Source organism: Thalassophryne amazonica, chromosome 4 (genome assembly GCF_902500255.1).
Source record: "Thalassophryne amazonica chromosome 4, fThaAma1.1, whole genome shotgun sequence".
NCBI classification, from domain to species: Eukaryota; Metazoa; Chordata; class Actinopteri; order Batrachoidiformes; family Batrachoididae; genus Thalassophryne; species Thalassophryne amazonica.
The window spans coordinates 113,729,451-113,750,928 of NC_047106.1; the positions used below are offsets into that span (position 1 = coordinate 113,729,451).

Here is a 21,478-nt window from a genome sequence, read left to right on the forward strand (position 1 = left end):
ATGAGTTTTTTTCCTCCATTCTTGACTAACAGAACCAAAGTTCACTTGATTTGCTTCCATCCGTCTTTCACAGTGATGTTCCTGCATTGCTAGTTAGATGTTACGATGTGTTTTAAATTGTTTTAGAGGTATTAACATTATAAAAATAGCATTTTTAGCTTTGGAACTGTTTGTCTCACTAACCTTTACAACATATATGAACAAGAGCAATCAGAGATTTCTGACGTCTGCCAACCCGATCCTGGATCACCTCCAAAATTCAGTGGAGTCTTCCATGCCCTAATATCTATCTGTGGTGCAAATTTGGTGAGAATCCGTGTAGTATTTTTGATGTAATTTTTCAAAGCTTATGTAAAGTTAAATCTTGATCAAGTATCTGGATCCAGATCACCTCCAAAATTCAGGAGGGTCTTCCATGGCCTAATATCTATCTCTGGTGCAAATTTGGTCAGAATCTGTGGCGTAGTTCTGAAGTAATCCTTCAAAGCCTACATAAAGGGAAATCTTGATCCAGAATTCAGATGACCTAATATCTGTGGTGAAAATTTCGTTAAAATCTGTGCAGTAGTTTTGATGTAATCCTGCTAAAAATCAGACAGACAAATAAACGCTGATGATTTGATTACATCCTTGGCAGATGTAAAAATAGCAAATATATTAGATTTACACAGAACAGCACAGCTGTAAGCAACCGCAGTGACAAGCAAAGCAACGCGCTGTCATTCATTTTCAGTTATAGTGGGTATTTTGTAGTGACAAGACAATGGTCCCTCTGCTGCCAGCTAGGCAGGACCAAGCGGTAAACTGTGATGGTGTCAGATGAAGCCAACGTGGAAGTGCAGTTCCTTGAGTCTGGCTTCAAAACAGCATTTTCCCAAAGGACGCTGTGTTAAAATGTACAACTTTATAGCAGAAATAAACATGTTCACAGCCTGGTACAAAAACTGGTTTTAGTCTCTATAGTTTCTGCCTCCATAACAACTGTATGGGGGATGAATTTTTTTCTAACTTTGTAGTTTAAGACGTTTTAAGTCATAATTCTGTAAATTTGGGGTGTGGTTGCTTTGAGGGACAGCGGCTGTGCTGCACATCTCTGTGAATTATCTTAGCGTCCGCTCGATGTGGCTGGGAGACTGTTGTTTTATTACAAACATCTGGAATAATATGGCTTGTTGTGGTGATACATCCTAACTGATCATCTAAGATGTCTCTGTTGCAACATTCATGCTAAGTGAAATTCTCATCAGATTTAACATTGCACCCTAATGGCATCAACTCTTTCAGCAGCTGTTGGTTCATCCATTAGGTCCACTTAATGTACAATTACTGAGAAAATAAACGGCTCATAACTTTTAATGTCCACAGCAAAGTAACCATTAGGAGAACCATCACGCAGTCCACAAGAATTTGATTTAACACCCGAACACAGGCGGTTTGGATTCGAAGACAGGGGTGTGTTTGGGCGTGCCGCACCCCTTTATGCATTAATGACTTCATCATACAGCTGCTGTGAACATGGACCAGACACAACCTTCATATCGGCTGTTCCGGGTCTATGGGTGATGTCACGCATGCTTTGTCCAGTATATTTACAGTCTATGGGCGGGACCAAAATAGATGAGAAGTCCATTTTATGGAAGTGTTGAAGAACACGACACGGTGACTGCCCATCCAAGTCAAAAGGTTATCTAACATCAGTTGCTTCCTCGAACAAAGTAATTAATAATGGCAGAATATGATAAGACCTGAAAAAATGTTTTGATGGGATGAATCGCTCCCGTGCTTATGGATTATTTATGGTGCCAACCAAAAATATCTAATTTAAAGCCACTTGATGACATCTTTTAGGTCACTGAAAATGTGAATTATAGGACCCAATTAAATATTAATTATTCTGCTATATACATATCATTTTATAAAGAGATAAGTAACATAGATGGAGCACAGGTTATGAAAAATATATTTATATTAAAAAGTGAATATGCAGGTGTAGTCTTTTGGACTATACCACTGAAGCGGTACAAATCTGATGCAAAAGGAACTTATTGTGTTTAATTGCACAACTGCGACCTCAAACTCTAGTTTTCAGCCTTACGAGGTTGTTTTAATTTTGAAATGATGAAGCTGAAACCTTGGATTTAGTGATACAATTTTTCACTTCCTTTGCGTAAATGCTTGTATAATATCAATGGGCAAAGGGAAGATGATGGTAGAGTTCTTCTCTGCTGCGATGGTGTTGAGGGTCTGCAGGTATCGCAGCTGGAGACCAGAAGGTGACTCCGAAATGACCATAGAGGCTTCTTTCAGCGCTCGGGAGGCCTTCATCTCTCCCTCTGCAGCGATGATCTGAAACACAGAAGTAACGATCAACTCCTGATGTCCTCTCGTTAGAAGTGAGTTGGTGTGACGGTCAGCTTTCAGGCAGGCTGACCTTTGCCCTGGCTTCCCGGCTAGCCTCTGCCTCTGCCGCCATGGCCCTTTGCAGCTGCTGAGGAAGCTTCACATCCTTGATTTCTACACGCTCCACCTTTATGCCCCATGGATCAGTGGCTTCATCCAGCGCCTCCTGCAGGAAAATGTTAAATTTCCACTCATTCATTCATTTTCTAAACCTGCTTCTTCCAGTTAATGTTGGGGGACTGCAGCCTATGCACTGGTCATTACCTCAAACAGGCCGGCAGTCAGTCACAGGGCTGACATATCGACAGACCAACACATGCACACGCTCACCATTTCCAGTCACATGAAGTTAAATTTTACTCCCTTTATTTTTTACTAATTCTTCTGGTTAATCTGTGCAAATATTTTAAATGCACATGGTCCATGTACCTTATTTAATATTTTAGACATTCATAACTCATCAAGTTAACAAGGGGTCAATTAACCTTCACAAAATACATTTTAATCTTCTTGGCATCTGTGTTTTTTGCTTCTTCTTTTTTTACACTTTTTCAAGACAATTTTAATTTATTTCATTTATATAGTGCCAAATCACAACAAAGCTGCCCGAGAGCAGGCACACAGGTGACAGTGGCAAGGAAACAACTCTGATTTGAGGAAGAAACCTCAAGCAGACCAGACTCAAAGGGCCATGCTACTGACACAATGGACAATACAAATATACAGGAAATTTTTGTCTTTTGTTTCTACCTGCACCAGCATGAATGACTTATCAGTCCAATGCGCGAGTGACAATCTCTGCTGCATTTGTTGCACGTGTACTGTGATGCCTGCTGAAGCTGCCACTGTCGTTCCTTCCTCCTAGCTCGTTGTTCAGCAATGCCTTGGTTCCTCTCCTGCTCAGCCCTCTGTGCACCTGTTCTGATAATAAGAGGCCAGGCTGCATGTCCTGTGCACACTGCTCCCACATGGTGATGATAATGCTGCACATTTTCATGTGCTTGCATACATGATTGAAGCGCAGGCGTGGTCGACCAGCCAAACAAGTGCCCTCTGCCAGCTCACCGTACAGTAGATCTTTAGGAATGCGGTCTGGATTCATTCACCTTTTTAATGGTGTTAATGTTAAGTCAGAGGCATTTATGTTACATATCACTGATTTTAACACTTTAGAATAATGCATTGTTGTATTCGTGCTAAGGTTACATAAGGTGAGGTCTCAGAAACGGTGTTCCCACTGTTTTTATGGTAAGACACAATCACTTCTCATGCCTACATGAGAAAATACAGCTGCAAAGTCTTGTTTTGTCCTATTTGTGTGTGAACCAGTCTAGTCACATGGCCTAAAGTTAAACAAATCAAATCAATTTTATTTATATAGCGCCAAATCACAACAAACAGTTGCCCCAAGGCGCTTAAGGCAAGGCTATACAATAATTACGGAAAAACAACACTACTTTCCGAGCACGTGATATGGGTGGACCACCACTCTATCGCAGGTAAAGCCAATAGGAGCTGGTCGTGAGAACAAGTCCACCCATTGTAATGAGGAGGTAACTCCCACTTCTCCTGCGTTCATACACAGCAGCCATGTAGAATATCATTCTGTTGTCTGGTGCCGATCCAGTTTCATATGGCTTCATATGTAAACGAAGTCTGCTTCGATACTTCCAAGCCATATGAGGTCCACATGAGGGTCAGCAAACATCCGATAGCCACCCTCACATTTGTGTTGCTTGATTCTTTCATCTGTCTGTTCACAGTCAATAAGCTGGCAACGATACACATCGCTAACCGGAACGGGTGGTAGCTGTTTCAAGTTCCGTGTCCAAATCACAGCTCTCCGTTGAGACTGTGATTGAGACCTTTTCAGACCTGAACCTAATCACACGTGATTCAAATCCATATGGTTTTTGAAAAAAATAATAAGGTTGGATACTTTTCTAATAGACCTCGTATATATATATATATATATATATATATATATATATATATATATATATATATATATATATATATATATATATATATATATATATATATAACATCTTTGTGACAGAAACATTTATTGGTGTTGCACTTTTTATCTTTATTAGCAAAGTGCTTTCAAAATACAGTGCAACAAACGAAAAAAAAAAATCATCAAGGAGCCCTCTGGTTGCTTTATGTTTCAGTTATTATGAACATACTATTGTGGATCATGTCCCTGCTGTCTCTCCTCTGTGTTTTTTAGTATCTAGTGGTGTGTTCTCAGTTTTGCATTTATTCTAAAGTAATTCCACTTTTGGTTAACTTTGTGTTCTATGTTGTAGTAATTGTTTCTGGGTTCATCCTGGTGACTGTTGTATTTTTAGTTCTGGTTTATTCTTTAAGTGTGTATCCGGTTTCAGTCTTTGACACAGTCTTCTCTGTTCTTGTTTGGTTTGCCTTGTTCCTGTTTGCGCTCACACCTGAACGCATTCAGCCATCAGTGAACCTGAGGTCACTTGTAATCACCTCCCAGTCTACTTAAACCCTGCTTTTCAGGTTCCTGGTTGCTGGTATGTCAATTGTCTTTGTCATTCGTATTTCTTTGTGTTTATGTCTCCCAAGTCAAGTCTTATGGTTTACGAGGTCTATTAGAAAAGTATCCGACCTTATTATTTGTTTCAAAAACCATATGGATTTGAATCACGTGTGATTACATCAGACATAGATGAGAGTTTTTTCACGCCTGTCAGTTACGTCGTTCGCCTGTGGGCAGTCTTTGAGTGAGGAGTCGTCCACCCGCTCGTCGTTTTTTTCATTGTTTAGGAATGGCTCAGAGACTGCTGCTTTGTTTGATCAAAATTTTTTCAAAACTGTAAGGCACAACTGAGTGGACACCATTCGATAAATTCAGCTGGTTTTCGGTAAAAAATTTTAACGGCTGATGAGAGATTTTGGTCTGGTAGTGTCGCCGTAAGGACGGCCCACGGTGCCTTACAGCGATCTGCGCTTCGAGGCAGCAGCGTCTCGCCGTTTCAAGTTGAAAACTTCCACATTTCAGGCTCTGTTGACCCAGTAAGTCGTCAGAGAACAGAGAACTTTCAGAAGAAGTCGGCATGAGGAGTTTATTCGGACATTCCATTGTTAACAGACATTTTGTAATGAAAGAACGTGTGGGCAGAGTCGCATGTCGGGCCGGACCCGACCGCGGGGGGTCGCGACAGGAAAAACACCTCCGTTGGAAACCTTAACGAGCAAGTTGGAACATGCCCAAGCTGTTAAACAATTTCTCAGTTACTCACTTGTTGAAAGCCATCAAAAGCCGCCTGAATTTTACAAATGGTTTTCAACACGAAGGTGTTTTTCCTGTCGCGGCGCACACAGATTTGCCGAGTCATCACGGAAACGACTCGGCGAATTTGCGCGCATGTCTTTCATTAAAAAATGTCCTTAAACAGTGGAATGTCCGCATAAACTCCTCATGCCGGCCTCTTCTGAATCTTCTCTGTTCTCTCACGACGTCCTGGGTCAACAGAGCCTTAAATTAGGATGATTTCAGCTTGAAACAGGCCGACGACGGCGCCTGGAAGCGCTGCGTGACGTCCCGCTCCGTGGGAAGTCCTTACAGCGACAGAAACACCCCATAATCTCTCATCAGCTGTTAAACTTTTCACCGTAAACCAGCTGAATTTCTCGAATAGTGTCCACTCGGATATTCCTCACAGGTCCAGAAAAAAGTTTGATAAAGCAACGCGCGCCGTCTCGAGCAGTGTGTGAAACAAAGGAATTCAGCCGAGAGGGCTGGACCACATCTCACTCAAGGCCTGCCCACAGGGAAATGACGTCACCGACACGCGTGAAAAAACTCACGCATGCGCACGAGGGTTCAAGCATGATTGGTGTAATCGCATGTCAATCAAATCCATATAGTTTTTTTTTTTATAAAACTGCTGGTTAGTTTTATAAGATACCTCGTAGACCAGCATTTTCTGTTGTGACCTCTGACCCTGCTATTTGATTTTTGATTTGTATTTTGAATAATTGAATCACCTATGTATGACATTGGACTGCATTTTGGGCTTAGATTAAAGACCACTGTTTGGACACATCCTGCTGGTTCTCTGCATTTGGTGGTCACATCAGAACCCACATAAGAAAGTACTTTAGCAAAGTAGGCAGAGTTTAAAGCAGCAAGTGAAATAATGAGATGTTTCTTGGAATAAAGTCTCACCATAGTCTACATTATGGGGCTGTGTTACGTTATCTATCTATCTATCTATCTAGATATGTATGGAGGTGTGTACAACAGGGATTTCTGCCTGGACACATTTTTATTATTATTCATTTGCCACACCTGGTTCATCCTCACCTGCATGCTCAGTGATATGCCCTCTCTGTCACTTAAGAGTTCAGTCAGGTTCTTGGTGCCGAGCACATTCCTCAGGGTGGTTTGAGCCAGCAGCCGTGTGGATGAGTGTGCATTAGATACATTGGCCACAGATGAGATGGGGCAATGAATCCGGAAGTACACTACACCATCCACAGACACGGTCACTGAGTCTTTAGTTAGGATCTGAAATGATAAAACTGCTGTCATGATGCTACTGTAACTGGTGTGGAATTATCAAGAGAGACAATAAGGATATCTGAGCTTCCAAAAACAGAACAAATGTAGAAAATCTCACCTCTTGTGGAGGGATGTCAAAAGACACTGTTCTTAAATCAACTTTCACAAAGGTATCCGTGCAAGGCAGAACAAAGAAAAGTCCTAGAAAGAGGTAAAGATACTTAAATTGTATCTATTATAGTCAGTAGCGATACTGGATGGTGCTTTACTGCTGAAAATATTAGTTTGTTACTGTTGTGTCATAATTTAAAACTAACTTTCTAAACAGACTTTTAAAAAAAAAGGGGGGGGGGGGGGGGGGGGGGATCAGTTTCTGGAGGTCCCACAATGTGTACTATGTGTTCAATGACCAACCTGGTCCTTTGGGTTTCCTGTCCGTTATTCGACCCAGTCTGAAAATGACAGCTCGCTCATACTCCTTTACAATCTGAATGTAAAGAAACATTAAGCCAAGAAAGATTCAATTAGAAAGAATGAGGCAACACCAATGTAGAAATGAACTAGATTAAACTACCAGTCTGTGCAATGTGGCTACTTGACCAGTATCAACAATCATCGACCTGCTATGCAAATGTAGTTTCTCCAACTGCAAATCATATCAGATTATGGCATACAGGAACAGTTATGTACTGGTGCATTCAATGGGAATTAATCCTTGCACCATCCCAATAACTACCCTCTTGCAGGATTGAACTGGTTGAATGTCTTTAGCGTGACTACAGTTTAGTTTCTGCCACCAATCTCTTTAGGGAGATTAACCTACTGTACATAGAACAGGTAAAATAAGTATTGAACACATCACTCTTTTTCTCAGTAAATATATTCATAAAGATTCTACTGACATGGTGGTTCCACCAGGTGTCGGTAACATCCCAAGTAATCCACACATATAAAGGAACCAAAAGAGTTTTATGATGGGTGTCGAGGTGCAAAAGTACTGTATTAAAGTGACAAGTGCTACGTGCGAAGTGCTTCAGTGCCTGGTTGAATTACGCATTACAGTACTAGGTTGTATTGCACGTTGCCCAATACACTCATTTGCACATGCACAAGTGTAAATATTGCACAGGGTGTCATACACAAGTTTATTGTATAAAGACTACTAAAATGTTTAATAACATAAAGTACACAAGGGCATTGTGTACATATAACAAAAAATAAATAAATAAAAACTCGAATGGTGCCTCCACAGTTGAATTGTTTTTAGGCTACAGATGGTTGTGTGTCTGATTTGCCAGTAACCAAGCTTTCAGTTGTCCTTTGAAAGTACTGAAAGTGGTGCTCTCCCTGATTGTGACTGGGAGGTTGTTCCAAGCTTGCCCACCTTTTATGGATAATACGTTCTGACCAAAGGTGGTCCTTCTATGAGTGATCTCACAGTCGCCTCTTGTGTCTGCTCTTGTACCATACCCTGGGAATCTTTTTATGTGGATGAATTCTTTAACAGGAGTTGGTGCTGGTCCATGTAAACATTTATATATGAAGCAGGCATATTTGAATACCTTCAGATTTTCAAAGTCTAGAAACGTATGCTTTTCCAGAATCTTACAGTGATGATAACAATTAGATTGTCTATCATATATCTTAACTGCTCTATTATACAGCTGCTCTATGGATTTTAATACCGATGTAGCTGCAAATGCCTAGTTAGTGAAACAGTAGTCAATATGTGAGAAAACCATGCAAAAGAGATACATTTTGGCTGCATTAGTTGTTAGAGAGGGATGTATACGAGGGCTGTCAATAAAGTAAGGGTCCTTTTTATTTTTTTCAAAAACTATATGGATTTCATTCATATGTTTTTACGTCAGACATGCTTGAACCCTCGTGCGCATGCGTGAGTTTTTCCACGCATGTCGGTGACGTCATTCGCCTGTGAGCACTCCTTGTGGGAGGAGTCGTCCAGCCCCTCGTCGGAATTCCTTTGTCTGAGAAGTTGCTGAGAGACTGGCGCGTTGTTTGATCAAAATTTTTTCTAAACCTGTGAGACACATCGAAGTGGACACGGTTCGAAAAATTAAGCTGGTTTTCAGTGAAAATTTTAATGGCTGATGAGAGATTTTGAGGTGATACTGTCGCTTTAAGGACTTCCCATGGTGCGAGACGTCGCTCAGCGCTCTCAGCCGCCGTCGTCAGCCTGTTTCAAGCTGAAAACCTCCACATTTCAGGCTCTATTGATCCAGGACGTCGTGAGAGAACAGAGAAGGTTCAGAAGAAGTCGGTTTCAGCATTTTATCCGGATATTCCACTGTTAAAGGAGATTTTTTTAATGAAAGACGTGCAGACGGGTCCGCGCGTCGGGACGCAGCCGACGCGGTGCGGCGGCACAGGAAAAACACCTCCATGTTGATAACCATTTGTAAAATCCAGGCGGCTTTTGATGGCTTTCAGTGGAGTGAGTATATGAGAAATTGTTTAACAGGCAGGACATGTTCCAACTTGTCCTTAAGGCTTTCAACAGAGGTGTTTTTCCTGTGGCAGAGCGTCACGGCGGCTGCGTCCGTCATTAAAAAAATCTCCTTTAACAGTGGAATATCCGGATAAAATGCTGAAACCGACTTCTTCTGAAACTTCTCTGTTCTCTCACGACGTCCTGGATCAATAGAGTCTGAAATGTGGAGGTTTTCAGCTTGAACAGGCTGACAACGGCGCCTGAGAGCGCTGCGCGACGTCTCGCACTGTGGGAAGTCCTTAAAGCGACAGAATCACCTCAAAATCTCTCATCAGCCGTTAAAATTTTCACTGAAAACCAGCTTAATTTTTCGAACCGTGTCCACTTTGATGTGTCTCACAGGTTTAGAAAAAATTTTGATCAAACAACGCGCCAGTCTCTCAGCAACTTCTCAGACAAAGGAATTCCGACGAGGGGCTGGACGACTCCTCCCACAAGGAGTGCTCACAGGCGAATGACGTCACCGACAGGCGTGGAAAAACTCACGCATGCGCACGAGGGTTCAAGCATGTCTGACATAAAAACATATGAATGAAATCCATATAGTTTTTGAAAAAAATAAAAAGGACCGTTACTTTATTGACAGCCCTCGTATGTTTAAAATTTACTGGTGTTTTTGACTTTTTAATATGTTTTTTGAAGGTCCAAGATATTTAAACTGGGATACCAGCTCCAGCTCCTCCCCGTCAAAAAACACATTGGACCTTCTAATGTCAGTGGGACGTTTGCTAAACATCATACATACTGTGTTTTTTTTTTTTTTGTATTCAACTGCAGGCAAGTGTCATTTAACCAGTGTTGTATATTGTGTAACACGTCCGTGAGTTTTGAGGCAATATCTTTCACATTATTTCTGAGTAAAAATGACCACATCATCCACGTATATTTGTGCATTGAAATATTTGTACACATCTGGTAAGTCATTTATGTACAGCGAGAACAGCAAAGGTCCAACGATTGATCCTTCTGGGACACCGACTGGGTTGTTAAGAAACGGAGATTTAGAACCATTTACAGCGACACATTGTACTCTTTTTGTTAAATAAGATTCAAACCATTGTATTGATTCAGATGAGAAATTGAAATATGTAAGTTTTTTCAGATGTATTTGGTGGTCTACTGTGTCAAATGCCTTTCTAAGGTCAAGAAACACAGCACCTACATACACGTTTTTGTCCAACATATACTTAACCTTTTCTAAAAACACACAGATTGCTGACTCAGTGGAGTGATGGTGACGGAAGCCGAATTTCACCATAAACCAGCTATGACCAGGTGCACCTTGCAAGATTTCTGAGAGAAGACTGAAAAGAATTACCAGAAAAGTTGTCCAAGAGCCAACGCCCACTTGTGGAGAGCTTCAGAAAAACCTGGAATTAGCAGGGACAATTGCTTCAAAGAAAACAATAAGTAATGCCTTCAACTGCCACAGCCATACATGTAAAAGCACAGTGAAGCTTGTGCAAAGTTTGCTATGTAACATTTAGGCAAGTCTGTGAAATACTACAATATAGTCTGGTCAGATGAGACCAAAGTTGAACTCTTTGGATGCCATAATACACACAGTGGCACTGCACATTACCCCAAAAACACCATAACAGTGAGGTTTGGCGGTGGGAACATCATGGTGTGGGGCTGTTTTCAGCATCCAGCACTGGCAAAATGATCCCAAACAGACAGTCAAGAAAACTTTAAATTGGTTTCAGAGACCAAAAATAAAGCTGCTAGAGCCAATCAGCTGACTTGAATCAATAGAAAATCTATGGAAAGAACTAAAGATCAGAGTTCATAGAATAGGCGCACAGAACCTTCAGGATTTGAAGACTGTTTGTGTGGAAGAATGGGACAAAATCACACCTGAACAATGCATGTGACTAGTTTCTCCATACAGGAGGTGTCTTGAAGCTGTTACTATCAACAGAGGCTTTTGAATTAAGTATTTAATAAATTTCAGTGAATGTGTTAAATATTTCTTTCCCTGTCTTATTCCATTTTATTACAGATAACTTAATTTCTATACTTATTTGTTTTGATTTTGTTGTATGTATGGATTATGTTGTGTGTGGGCCGCCAGAAGAGGAGGTACTGCTGGCCCACCACCAGAGGGCGCCCTGCCTGAAGTGCGGGCTTCAGGCACAAGAGGGCGCTGCCGCCACGGACACAGCCGGGGGTGACAGCTGTCACTCATTACCCCTTGACAGCTGTCACTCATCTACTCAACATCATCTCACTCCATAAAGACCAGACGTCATCTCCACCTCGTTGCCGAGATATCGTACTTCATTGGAGGTAATATACTCAGCCGTTTGTGTTTTACACATCAATCTGTATATTGTGAGTCTTTGCAGGAGTACCTGTTATCCTCTGTCTGCGGGAGCTGATTGAGTGCTGGACAACATTAAATTGTTAATTTTTGGCTCATCTATTGACCGTTCATTTGTGCCCCCTGTTGTGGGTCCGTGTCACTACACTTTCACAACAGGATATCTCGGCCAGCGTCATGGACTCCAAGGGGCGTCACCCGGCTGTTGAACGACCAATGGGAGAGCAGGGAGCGCAGGCGTCTGCAGGAGGCGTGATTGGTGAGCTGCAGCACATTCTCACCGCCTTTACGGCTCGGTTGGATCAAATGACCGAGCAAAACATCCTCCTGAACCGCAGGGTGGAGGCTCTCTCCGCGCAGGTGGCGGCGAGCGCTCAGGGTGCTGCTGCAGCTCCTCCTCCTGCCGACCCTGTGCAGGATATGAACGTTCCAGTGGTGGTTCAACAACCCCTCCCACCATCCCCTGAAGCATACATAAGCCCTCCTGAGCCATACGAAGGTTGTGTGGAGACGTGCGCGGACTTTCTCATGCAGTGTTCGCTTGTCTTCGCACAACGTCCCGTCATGTACGCGTCAGATGCTAGTAAAATAGCTTATGTGATAGCTCTGCTTCGGGGTAAGGCACGCGCCTGGGCTACGGCGCTCTGGGAACAGAACTCACGGTTGTTATCAGCATACACTGGGTTTGTGGGGGAGTTTAGAACAGTGTTTGATCACCCTAACAGAGGAGAGACCGCTTCAACAATGCTGCTGTCAATGCGACAGGGGCGCCGGTGTGCAGCCGAATATGCAGTCGACTTCCGCATCGTGGCTGCGAGGTCCGGCTGGAATAACGTTGCGCTCCGCGCCGCCTTCATAAACGGACTGTCATTGGTCCTGAAGGAGCATCTGGTAGCTAAGGAGGACCCGCGGGATTTAGATGGGCTTATCGATCTCGTTATACGGTTAGACAATTGGTTGGAGGAAGGCCGTCGGGAGCGTGGCGAAGGACGTGGCCGGATACGCACCGTCCCTCTCCCCTCCGGGTTCGAAAAGGGGCCGCCCTCCCCACGCTCCACAGCCGCAGCGCTCCGTGGGGCAACAGCTCCCCCTGCTGACGTTGTTAGGGAGACGCACAGGGCCAAAATGAGGAGGCTGATCCGCGGGGAGTGTTTTCTCTGCAGCTCAAAGGAGCACACACAGAAAAACTGCCCCAAACGGCCACAACAACCGCCCTCAGAGACTGGGCTAAGGGGGGGTCAAAACATTCACGTGAGACACACACAGATTGCCACACGACTCCCAGTTACAATCCTGAGCGGGGATTTAACCCTTCAAGCCCCAGCACTGGTGGACATGGGGTCAGAAGGGAATTTGCTAGACAGCAGATGGGCAAGGGAGGTAGGGCTCCCTCTGGTGGCACTTCCTTCGCCATTGCAGGTGCGGGCACTAGATGGCACCCTCCTCCCTTTAATCACACTCAAGACACAACCAGTAACTCTGGTGGTGTCTGGAAACCATCGGGAGGAGATTGAGTTTTTTGTAACTCCTTCTACCTCCCGCGTGATTTTGGGCTTTCCATGGATGTTGAAGCACAATCCCCGGATTGATTGGCCATCTGGGATGGTGGTTCAGTGGAGCGAAACCTGCCATCGGGTGTGTTTAGGATCCTCGGTTCCTCCCGGTTTACAGGCTAAGGAGGAGGTCAAAGTCCCTCCCAATCTGACGGCAGTGCCAGTTGAGTACCACGATCTTGCTGACGTCTTCAGCAAGGATCTGGCACTCACCCTTCCCCCGCACCGTCCGTACGATTGTGCCATTGATTTGGTTCCAGGCGTTGAGTTCCCGTCCAGCAGGCTGTACAACCTCTCACGACCTGAGCGCGAATCAATGGAGACCTACATCTGGGACTCATTAGCTGCTGGGCTGATCCGGAAGTCCACCTCCCCGATGGGGGCAGGTTTCTTTTTTGTGGGCAAGAAAGATGGCGGACTCCGTCCATGCATTGATTACAGGGGGCTGAATGAGATTACGGTTCGCAACCGATACCCGTTGCCATTGTTGGATTCCGTGTTCACCCCCCTGCATGGAGCCAAAATCTTTACTAAGCTGGATCTTAGAAATGCATATCACCTGGTTCGGATCTGGAAGGGAGACGAATGGAAGACGGCATTTAACACCCCGTTAGGTCACTTTGAGTACCTAGTCATGCCGTTCGGCCTCACCAACGCCCCCGCGACGTTCCAAGCCTTGGTTAACGACGTCTTGCGGGACTTCCTGCACCGATTCGTCTTCGTATATCTGGACGATATTCTCATCTTTTCTCCGGATCCTGAGACCCATGTCCAGCATGTACGTCAGGTCCTGCAGCGGTTGTTAGAGAACCGACTGTTTGTGAAGGGCGAGAAGTGCGAGTTTCACCGCACGTCTTTGTCCTTCCTGGGGTTTATCATCTCCTCTAACTCTGTCGCCCCTGATCCGGCCAAGGTTGCGGCAGTGAGAGATTGGCTCCAACCAACAAGCCGTAGGAAGCTGCAACAGTTCCTCGGCTTCGCTAATTTCTATAGGAGGTTCATTAAGGGCTACAGTCAGGTAGTTAGCCCCCTGACAGCCCTGACCTCTCCAAAAGTCCCCTTGACCTGGTCGGATCGGTGCGAAGCCGCGTTCAAGGAGTTGAAACGACGGTTCTCTACTGCGCCAGTTTTGGTGCAGCCCGACCCTAGCCGCCAGTTCGTGGTTGAAGTGGACGCCTCTGACTCAGGGATAGGAGCCGTGCTATCCCAGAGCGGAGAGACCGACAAGGTTCTTCACCCGTGTGCCTACTTTTCACGCAGGTTGACCCCGGCTGAACGGAACTATGACGTCGGCAATCGAGAACTCCTTGCAGTGAAAGAGGCTCTTGAGGAGTGGAGACACCTGTTGGAGGGAGCGTCTGTGCCGTTCACGGTTTTCACTGACCATCGGAACCTGGAGTATATCAGGACCGCCAAGCGGCTGAACCCCAGGCAAGCCCGCTGGTCACTGTTCTTCGGGCGTTTTGACTTCCGGATCACCTATCGCCCCAGGACCAAGAACCAGAGGTCAGATGCCTTGTCCCGGGTACACGAAGAGGAGGTCAAAACCGCACTACCGGATCCACCGGATCCCATCCTGCCTGAGTCCACTATCGTGGCCACCCTCACCTGGGACGTGGAGAAGATCATCCGGGAGGCCCTGGCACGGAGCCTGGACCCAGGAACAGGTCCGAAGAACCATTTGTACGTCCCACCAGAGGCCAGAGCTGCAGTCTTGGACTTCTGTCACGGTTCCAAGCTCTCCTGTCATCCAGGGGTGCGAAGGACCGTGGCAGTTGTCCAGCAGCGCTTCTGGTGGGCGTTTATGGAGGCCGACGTCCGGGAGTACATCCAGGCCTGCACCACCTGTGCCAGGGGCAAGGCAGACCATAAAAGGTCCCAAGGACTTCTCCAGCCGTTACCTGTGCCTCATTGCCCCTGGTCCCACATCGGCCTGGATTTCGTCACGGGCCTCCCGCTGTCCCAGTGCAACACCACCATCTTCACGATAGTGGACCGATTCTCCAAGGCGGCCCACTTCGTGGCCCTCCCGAAGCTCCCAACAGCCCAGGAGACAGCAGACCTCCTGGTCCACCACGTCGTCCGTCTGCATGGGATACCCACCAACATCGTCTCAGATCGTGGTCCCCAGTTCTCCTCACACGTCTGGAGGAGCTTCTGCCGGGAACTGGGGGCTACTGTGAGCCTCTCGTCCGGGTATCATCCGCAGACCAATGGACAGGCAGAACGGGCCAATCAGGCATTGGAGCAAGCTCTACGCTGTGTGACGTCCGCACACCCGACGGCCTGGAGTAAACATCTGGCCTGGATTGAGTATGCGCATAACAGCCAGGTGTCCTCTGCCACCGGCCTCTCCCCATTTGAGGTGTGTTTGGGGTATCAGCCCCCGTTGTTACCCGTGGTGGAGGGAGAGGTCGGTGTGCCCACGGTCCAGGCCCACCTGCGGAAGTGCCGTCGGGTGTGGCGCTCCGCCCGTTCTGCCTTGTTGAAGGCCCGGACGAGGGCGAAGACCCATGCTGACCGCCGGCGATCCCCGGCCCCTGCTTACCAGCCCGGGCAGGAGGTGTGGCTTTCCACGAAGGACATCCCCCTCCAGGTGGACTCCCCGAAACTTCAGGACAGATATATCGGACCATTCAAGATCCTCAAAGTCCTCAGTCCTGCCGCAGTAAAGCTCCAACTCCCGGCTTCACTGCGGATCCATCCGGTTTTTCACGTGTCCCGAATCAAACCTCACCACACCTCACCCCTCTGTGCTCCCGGACCGGCGCCGCCTCCTGCTCGGATCATCGACGGGGAGCCGGCCTGGACGGTGCGCCGGCTCCTGGACGTCCGTCGGATGGGCCGGGGGTTCCAGTACTTGGTGGACTGGGAGGGGTATGGACCCGAAGAACGCTCCTGGGTGAAGAGGAGCTTCATCCTGGATCCGGCCCTCCTGGCCGACTTCTACCACCGTCACCCGAACAAGCCTGGTCGGGCGCCAGGAGGCGCCCGTTTGGGGGGGGGTCCTGTTGTGTGTGGGCCGCCAGAAGAGGAGGTACTGCCGGCCCACCACCAGAGGGCACCCTGCCTGAAGTGCGGGCTTCAGGCACGAGAGGGCGCTGCCGCCACGGACACAGCCGGGGGTGACAGCTGTCACTCATTACCCCCTGACAGCTGTCACCCATCTACTCAACATCATCTCACTCCATAAAGACCAGACATCATCTCCACCTCGTTGCCGAGATATCGTACTTCATTGGAGGTAATATACTCAGCCGTTTGTGTTTTACACATCAATCTGTATATTGTGAGTCTTTGCAGGAGTACCTGTTATCCTCTGTCTGCGGGAGCTGATTGAGTGCTGGACTGCACTCTTTTCCCCTGAGGAATCATTGCGGTACTCTGCAGCATATTGAGTGAGAGGTGGAGGTGGCATTCCCACCGTTGTTGTTACAGGGTGTACACACACCCACACTTGACTGTCTTTTGTTCTCGCCAGCAGTACCAGATCCGACAGTCGGGGACGGTGATCACCTGGGAATTTGGGACTTGGCGGCTCCAGTATTCACCAGGTTCGGTGGCAGCGGAAATCGTGTGGTTCCGGCTCTTCTCAGGACAGACGTCTTCTATCCTCGAGCCTGCCCACACGTCACCTTTGTGGATTGACTGTAATCATATTCTGAGATTGTCTGTATATTCGTTGTGCTCCTTCACAACATTAAATTGTTAATTTTTGGCTCATCTATTGACCGTTCATTTGCGCCCCCTGTTGTGGGTCCGTGTCACTACACTTTCACAACAGATTACTTGGGTTGTTCCAGGCATCTGGTGAAAAATTCAAGCCAATACTACCTTTTGAAATATATTTACTGAGAAAACTGGTGATGTGTTCAATACATACAGTTGTGCTTAAAAGTTTACATACCCTGGCAGAATTTTTGCTTTTTTGACCATTTTTAAGAGAATATGAATGACAACACAAAACTTTTTTTTTCTCTCATGGTTAGTGGTTGGGTGAAGCCATTTATTGTCAAACAACTGTGTTTCCTCTTTTTAAATCAAAATGACAAGAGAACTACCCAAATGCCCCTGATCAAAAGTGTACATACCCCTGTTCTTAATACTGTGTATTGCCCCCTTTAACATCACTGACAGCTTGGAGTCTTTTGTGGTTGTTGTGGACGAGGCTCTTTGATGGTAAAGCTGCCACTGAATATGTCTTGGACTTTATTTACATTAATTACAAAGAAATACAAACAGTATGGCACTTTATGGTAAATCTGCATGGAGTAGACAGTTCTCAAAAACTGAGTGACTGTGCAAGAAGGAGAAGAGTGAGGAAAGCCACCAAGACACCCAGACAACCCAGGAGAAGTTATGGGCTTATGTGGCTGTGATTGGATAAATTATGCACAGTGCAAGCTTTGCATTTTGCATCACGACTCTTAGCTTCATAGTGGAGTAGGGCAGAGAAGGATTTTCTTTCACCAAAACAGATCAAATCCAGGCTTGCATCTCAGCTGTACCTTCTGACAATTTGTACCTAAACTTTCAGGTCTTTTTAAGAAAATCCTCCTCTGTACCACTTCATCATGAAGATGGATAACTGGTGATACAAAATGCAAATTGCCATATTGTTTGTATTTCTTTGTAATTGATGTAAATAAAGTCTGAAACATATTCAGTGGCAGCTTTACCATCAGAGAGCCTCGTCCACAACTACCACAAAACACTCCAAGCTGTCAGTGATATTAAAGGGGGCAATACACAGTATTAAGAACAGGGGTATGTAAACTTTTGATCGGGTTCATTTGGGTAGTTCTCTTGTCATTTTGATTTAAAAAGAGGAAACACAGTTGTTTGACAATAAATGGCTTCACCCAACCACTAACCATGAGAGAAAAAAAAGTTTTTGTGTTGTCATTCATATTCTCTTAAAAATGGCCAAAAAAACAAAAATTCTGCCAGGGTTTGTAAACTTTTGAGCACAACTGTATTTTACCTGCTGTATTTTGATAGTGGCAGAAGCACATGCAGACAGGGTGAGAGTTTTCGAATTCCACACATACTGTGCAGGACTAGATAACCACCTCCCAAATTTTTCAACCTATAGGAACTACAGTGAGGCAAATAAGTATTTGATCCACTGTCAATTTTGCAAGTTTTCCCACCTAGAAAGAATGGAGAGGTCTGTAATTTTTATTGTAGGTACATTTCAACTGTGAGAGACAGAATAAAAAATAAATAAATAAATAAATAATAATTAAAAAAAAAATCAGAAAATCACATCGTATGTTTTTTAAATAATTGATTTGCATTTTATTGCATGAAATAAGTATTTGATCACCTACCAACCAGCAAGAATTCTGGCTCTCACAGACCTGTTAATTTTTCTTTAAGAAGCCCTCTTATTCTGCACTCTTTACCTGTATTAATTGCACCTGTTTGAACTTGTTACCTGTATAAAAGACACCTGTTCACACACTCAATCAATCACACTCCAACCTGTCCACCATAGCCAAGACCAAAGAGCTGTCTAAGGACACCAGGGACAAAACTGTAGACCTGCACAAGACTGGGATGGACTACAGGACAACAGGCAAGCAGCTTGGTGAGAAGACAACAACTGTTGGTGTAATTATTAAAAAATGGAAGAAACACAAGATGACTCTCAATCGTCCTCGGTCTTGGGCTCCATGTGAGATCTCACCGCACGGGGTAAAGATGATTCTGAGAAAGCCCAGAACTACATGGGAGGACCTGGTCAATGATCTGAAGAGAGCTGGGACCACAGTCACAAAGATTACATTAGTAACACATGATGCTGTCATGGTTTAAAATCCTGCAGGGCAGCAAGGTCCCCCTGCTCAAGCCAGCACATGTCCAGGCCCAATTTGAAGTTCACCAGTGACCATCTGGATGATCCAGAGGAGGCATGGGAGAAGGTCATGTGGTCAGATGAGACCAAAACAGAGCTTTTTGGAATCAACTCCACTCGTCGTGTTTGGAGGATGAGAACAACCCCAAGTAGCTACCAATATTTGCTCCCCCAACATTCGTTGGTCATGCTGTATCATTCATTACTAGTCCCATAGGGGCGTTGGAAGGGGGGGGGGGGGTAAAGGGTACTATGTACCCAGGGCCCAGAGCATGGGGGGGCACAAAACACTGGCATTAAATACATTTTTGTGTTGCATGTTATTAATGTCCATACAATTCACGTTGTAAAAGAATATAATTAGAATAAATGTATAAATGTTGCAAAACATAATTCTGCTCTAACAATAATACTGAAAGATCTCTGAGGGCCCTTCCCACCCCTGCTCAGTTGTACAATGGTTTAGTCCAGGCGCACAGGCAATACTCCCCCCCCACACACACACATCCCAAATGGGATCTGACAGAACAGGAGGTGTTTAGTAGTGCTGAAACAACTAATCGATTTAATTGATTATTAAAATAGTTGTCAACTAATTTAGTCATAAATTAGTTGTTAAATAACTTTGTTTTACCGCAAATGTTTCGTTTCATCCATATAAATCAAACGTTTCTGCAGCGCGGCTTTGCTTTGAACCTTGAACCAATCGAAGCAGTGATTCGCGGATCGAAGCAGTGCTTTGTTGATTCAGTGTTTTATTTCGCTTAATCTTAATTTTTCCCCACTAAAACCCCAAAGAGCATATGTCTGTGAGTAACATTTACCTTTTTATGTTAATCTGACCTGTTATGGTCTTCTGAAACAGTTGATAGATGTATTTTATAACTTAAAAAACGGGACCGATGCTAACGCGTTAGCATGTCTATGGCATTTTCAATGTTGAAGTTAGCATTAAACTGTTGCAGCACATTTGTTTTCTGTATAATAATTCATGGCTCAGTGTTTGTTGTCGTAAAAGAGTCAAATGTATTACAAATTGTAATATTTTATTCATTTATTTGTATTTATATATCAATAATAATAATAGAAACAACAACAATAATAGTAATAATAACTAATAATGCCACAATACAGTTTTAGAGAAACGGACAAAAAGAATCTGATAAAACAAAACAGAAAATTTAAACCAACTAACAATGAACATAAATAAATATAGAAATAACTGTTTCCTGTGAACACAGAGTGACTCATAAACCTCCACTTCATCCCTGTTTTATTAAGTTTAATGACAATTTGCTTCATCCCTGTTTTATTAAGTTTAATGACAATTTGTTTCGGTCAAACGACATCTAAGCTGTGTTTTTACACAAGAAAAAAATAAAATGCAGTAAACTGCACATTTGTGTCTTTTTTCATGAAAATATCTTATTAAAGATCACATATTACACTTTCGTGGACTCTTGCTGTAATATGTTGTGGTTGAGATAGTTGCTGTAGGCATCTAAACCTGATAGAAATCTCTTTGTGGTGTGTCGGTGATGTATCTATGTGCAAAATCAAACAAAACACTACTCCAGGTATGTTTTTGACAAGAATATAACATAACTTTATTACAAGGTCAAACGTTGATGTTGTGTGACAAAGGCCTTTTAATAATAACTCACTTAAAGAAATAATGGCAAAACTCACATGTAAGTAAAAAAAAAAAAAAAATTAATCGAAAAAATAATCAACTGATGAACTGATTAGTAAAATAATCGTTAGTTGCAGCCCTAATGTTTAGGCTGAAATAAAATATGTCTTTCCTAAAAAAAAAAAATAAAAAAAAATCAAAGTCCGGATTTCAAAAAGAAGAGAAAAAAGGACAGGGAAAGAAAACTAAATGAGGGAAAGCAGCTGCTAACCAAATTCTTTGAAAAGAGAAGTGAGCTTGAAAGCTAGCTATATTGAGTTGGGGGGGGGTCTGGGGGACCAAATTGCACCATTTTCTAGAAAAATGGTGCAATTTGGTGCATTCCTGGGGCCTGTACTATGAAGCGGGGTTACTGGCTTATCAGGGTAACTTCGTGTAACTTTGGAGTAAGTTGATGACGTGTGGAGTAACTTCCCGGTTAACCCGTACTATGAAAGGTGGATAGGTTTTGATTGAGGTATGCTGCCATGGCAATTTACGCTGCGTGCCAAACCTGCTCCGAGTAGGTTATGTTCTAGGTTAGCTTGAGGTTTTCGCTTAACCACTGCCTTTATAAGTACCGCCCATCCACCGTCAATCACTCCAAAGACAATGCCAGCCTAC

At 44.4% G+C, this 21,478-nt stretch overlaps 1 protein-coding gene across 1 annotated transcript in view; it reads right to left on the reverse strand.

Annotated features, from left to right (window-relative positions):
* Positions 1-2,153: 2,153 nt before the first annotated feature.
* stoml3a (stomatin (EPB72)-like 3a) overlaps positions 2,154-21,478 on the reverse strand; it is a 37,982-nt gene continuing 18,657 nt past the window's right edge. The window contains exons 3-7 of the mRNA XM_034168441.1: positions 7,349-7,421; positions 7,053-7,135; positions 6,737-6,940; positions 2,432-2,566; positions 2,154-2,346 (exon numbers count right to left, since the gene is read on the reverse strand). Of these exons, the coding sequence (XP_034024332.1) occupies positions 2,155-2,346; positions 2,432-2,566; positions 6,737-6,940; positions 7,053-7,135; positions 7,349-7,421 (687 nt within the window). The 3' untranslated portion in view covers position 2,154. The remainder of the gene's footprint in view (positions 2,347-2,431; positions 2,567-6,736; positions 6,941-7,052; positions 7,136-7,348; positions 7,422-21,478) is intronic.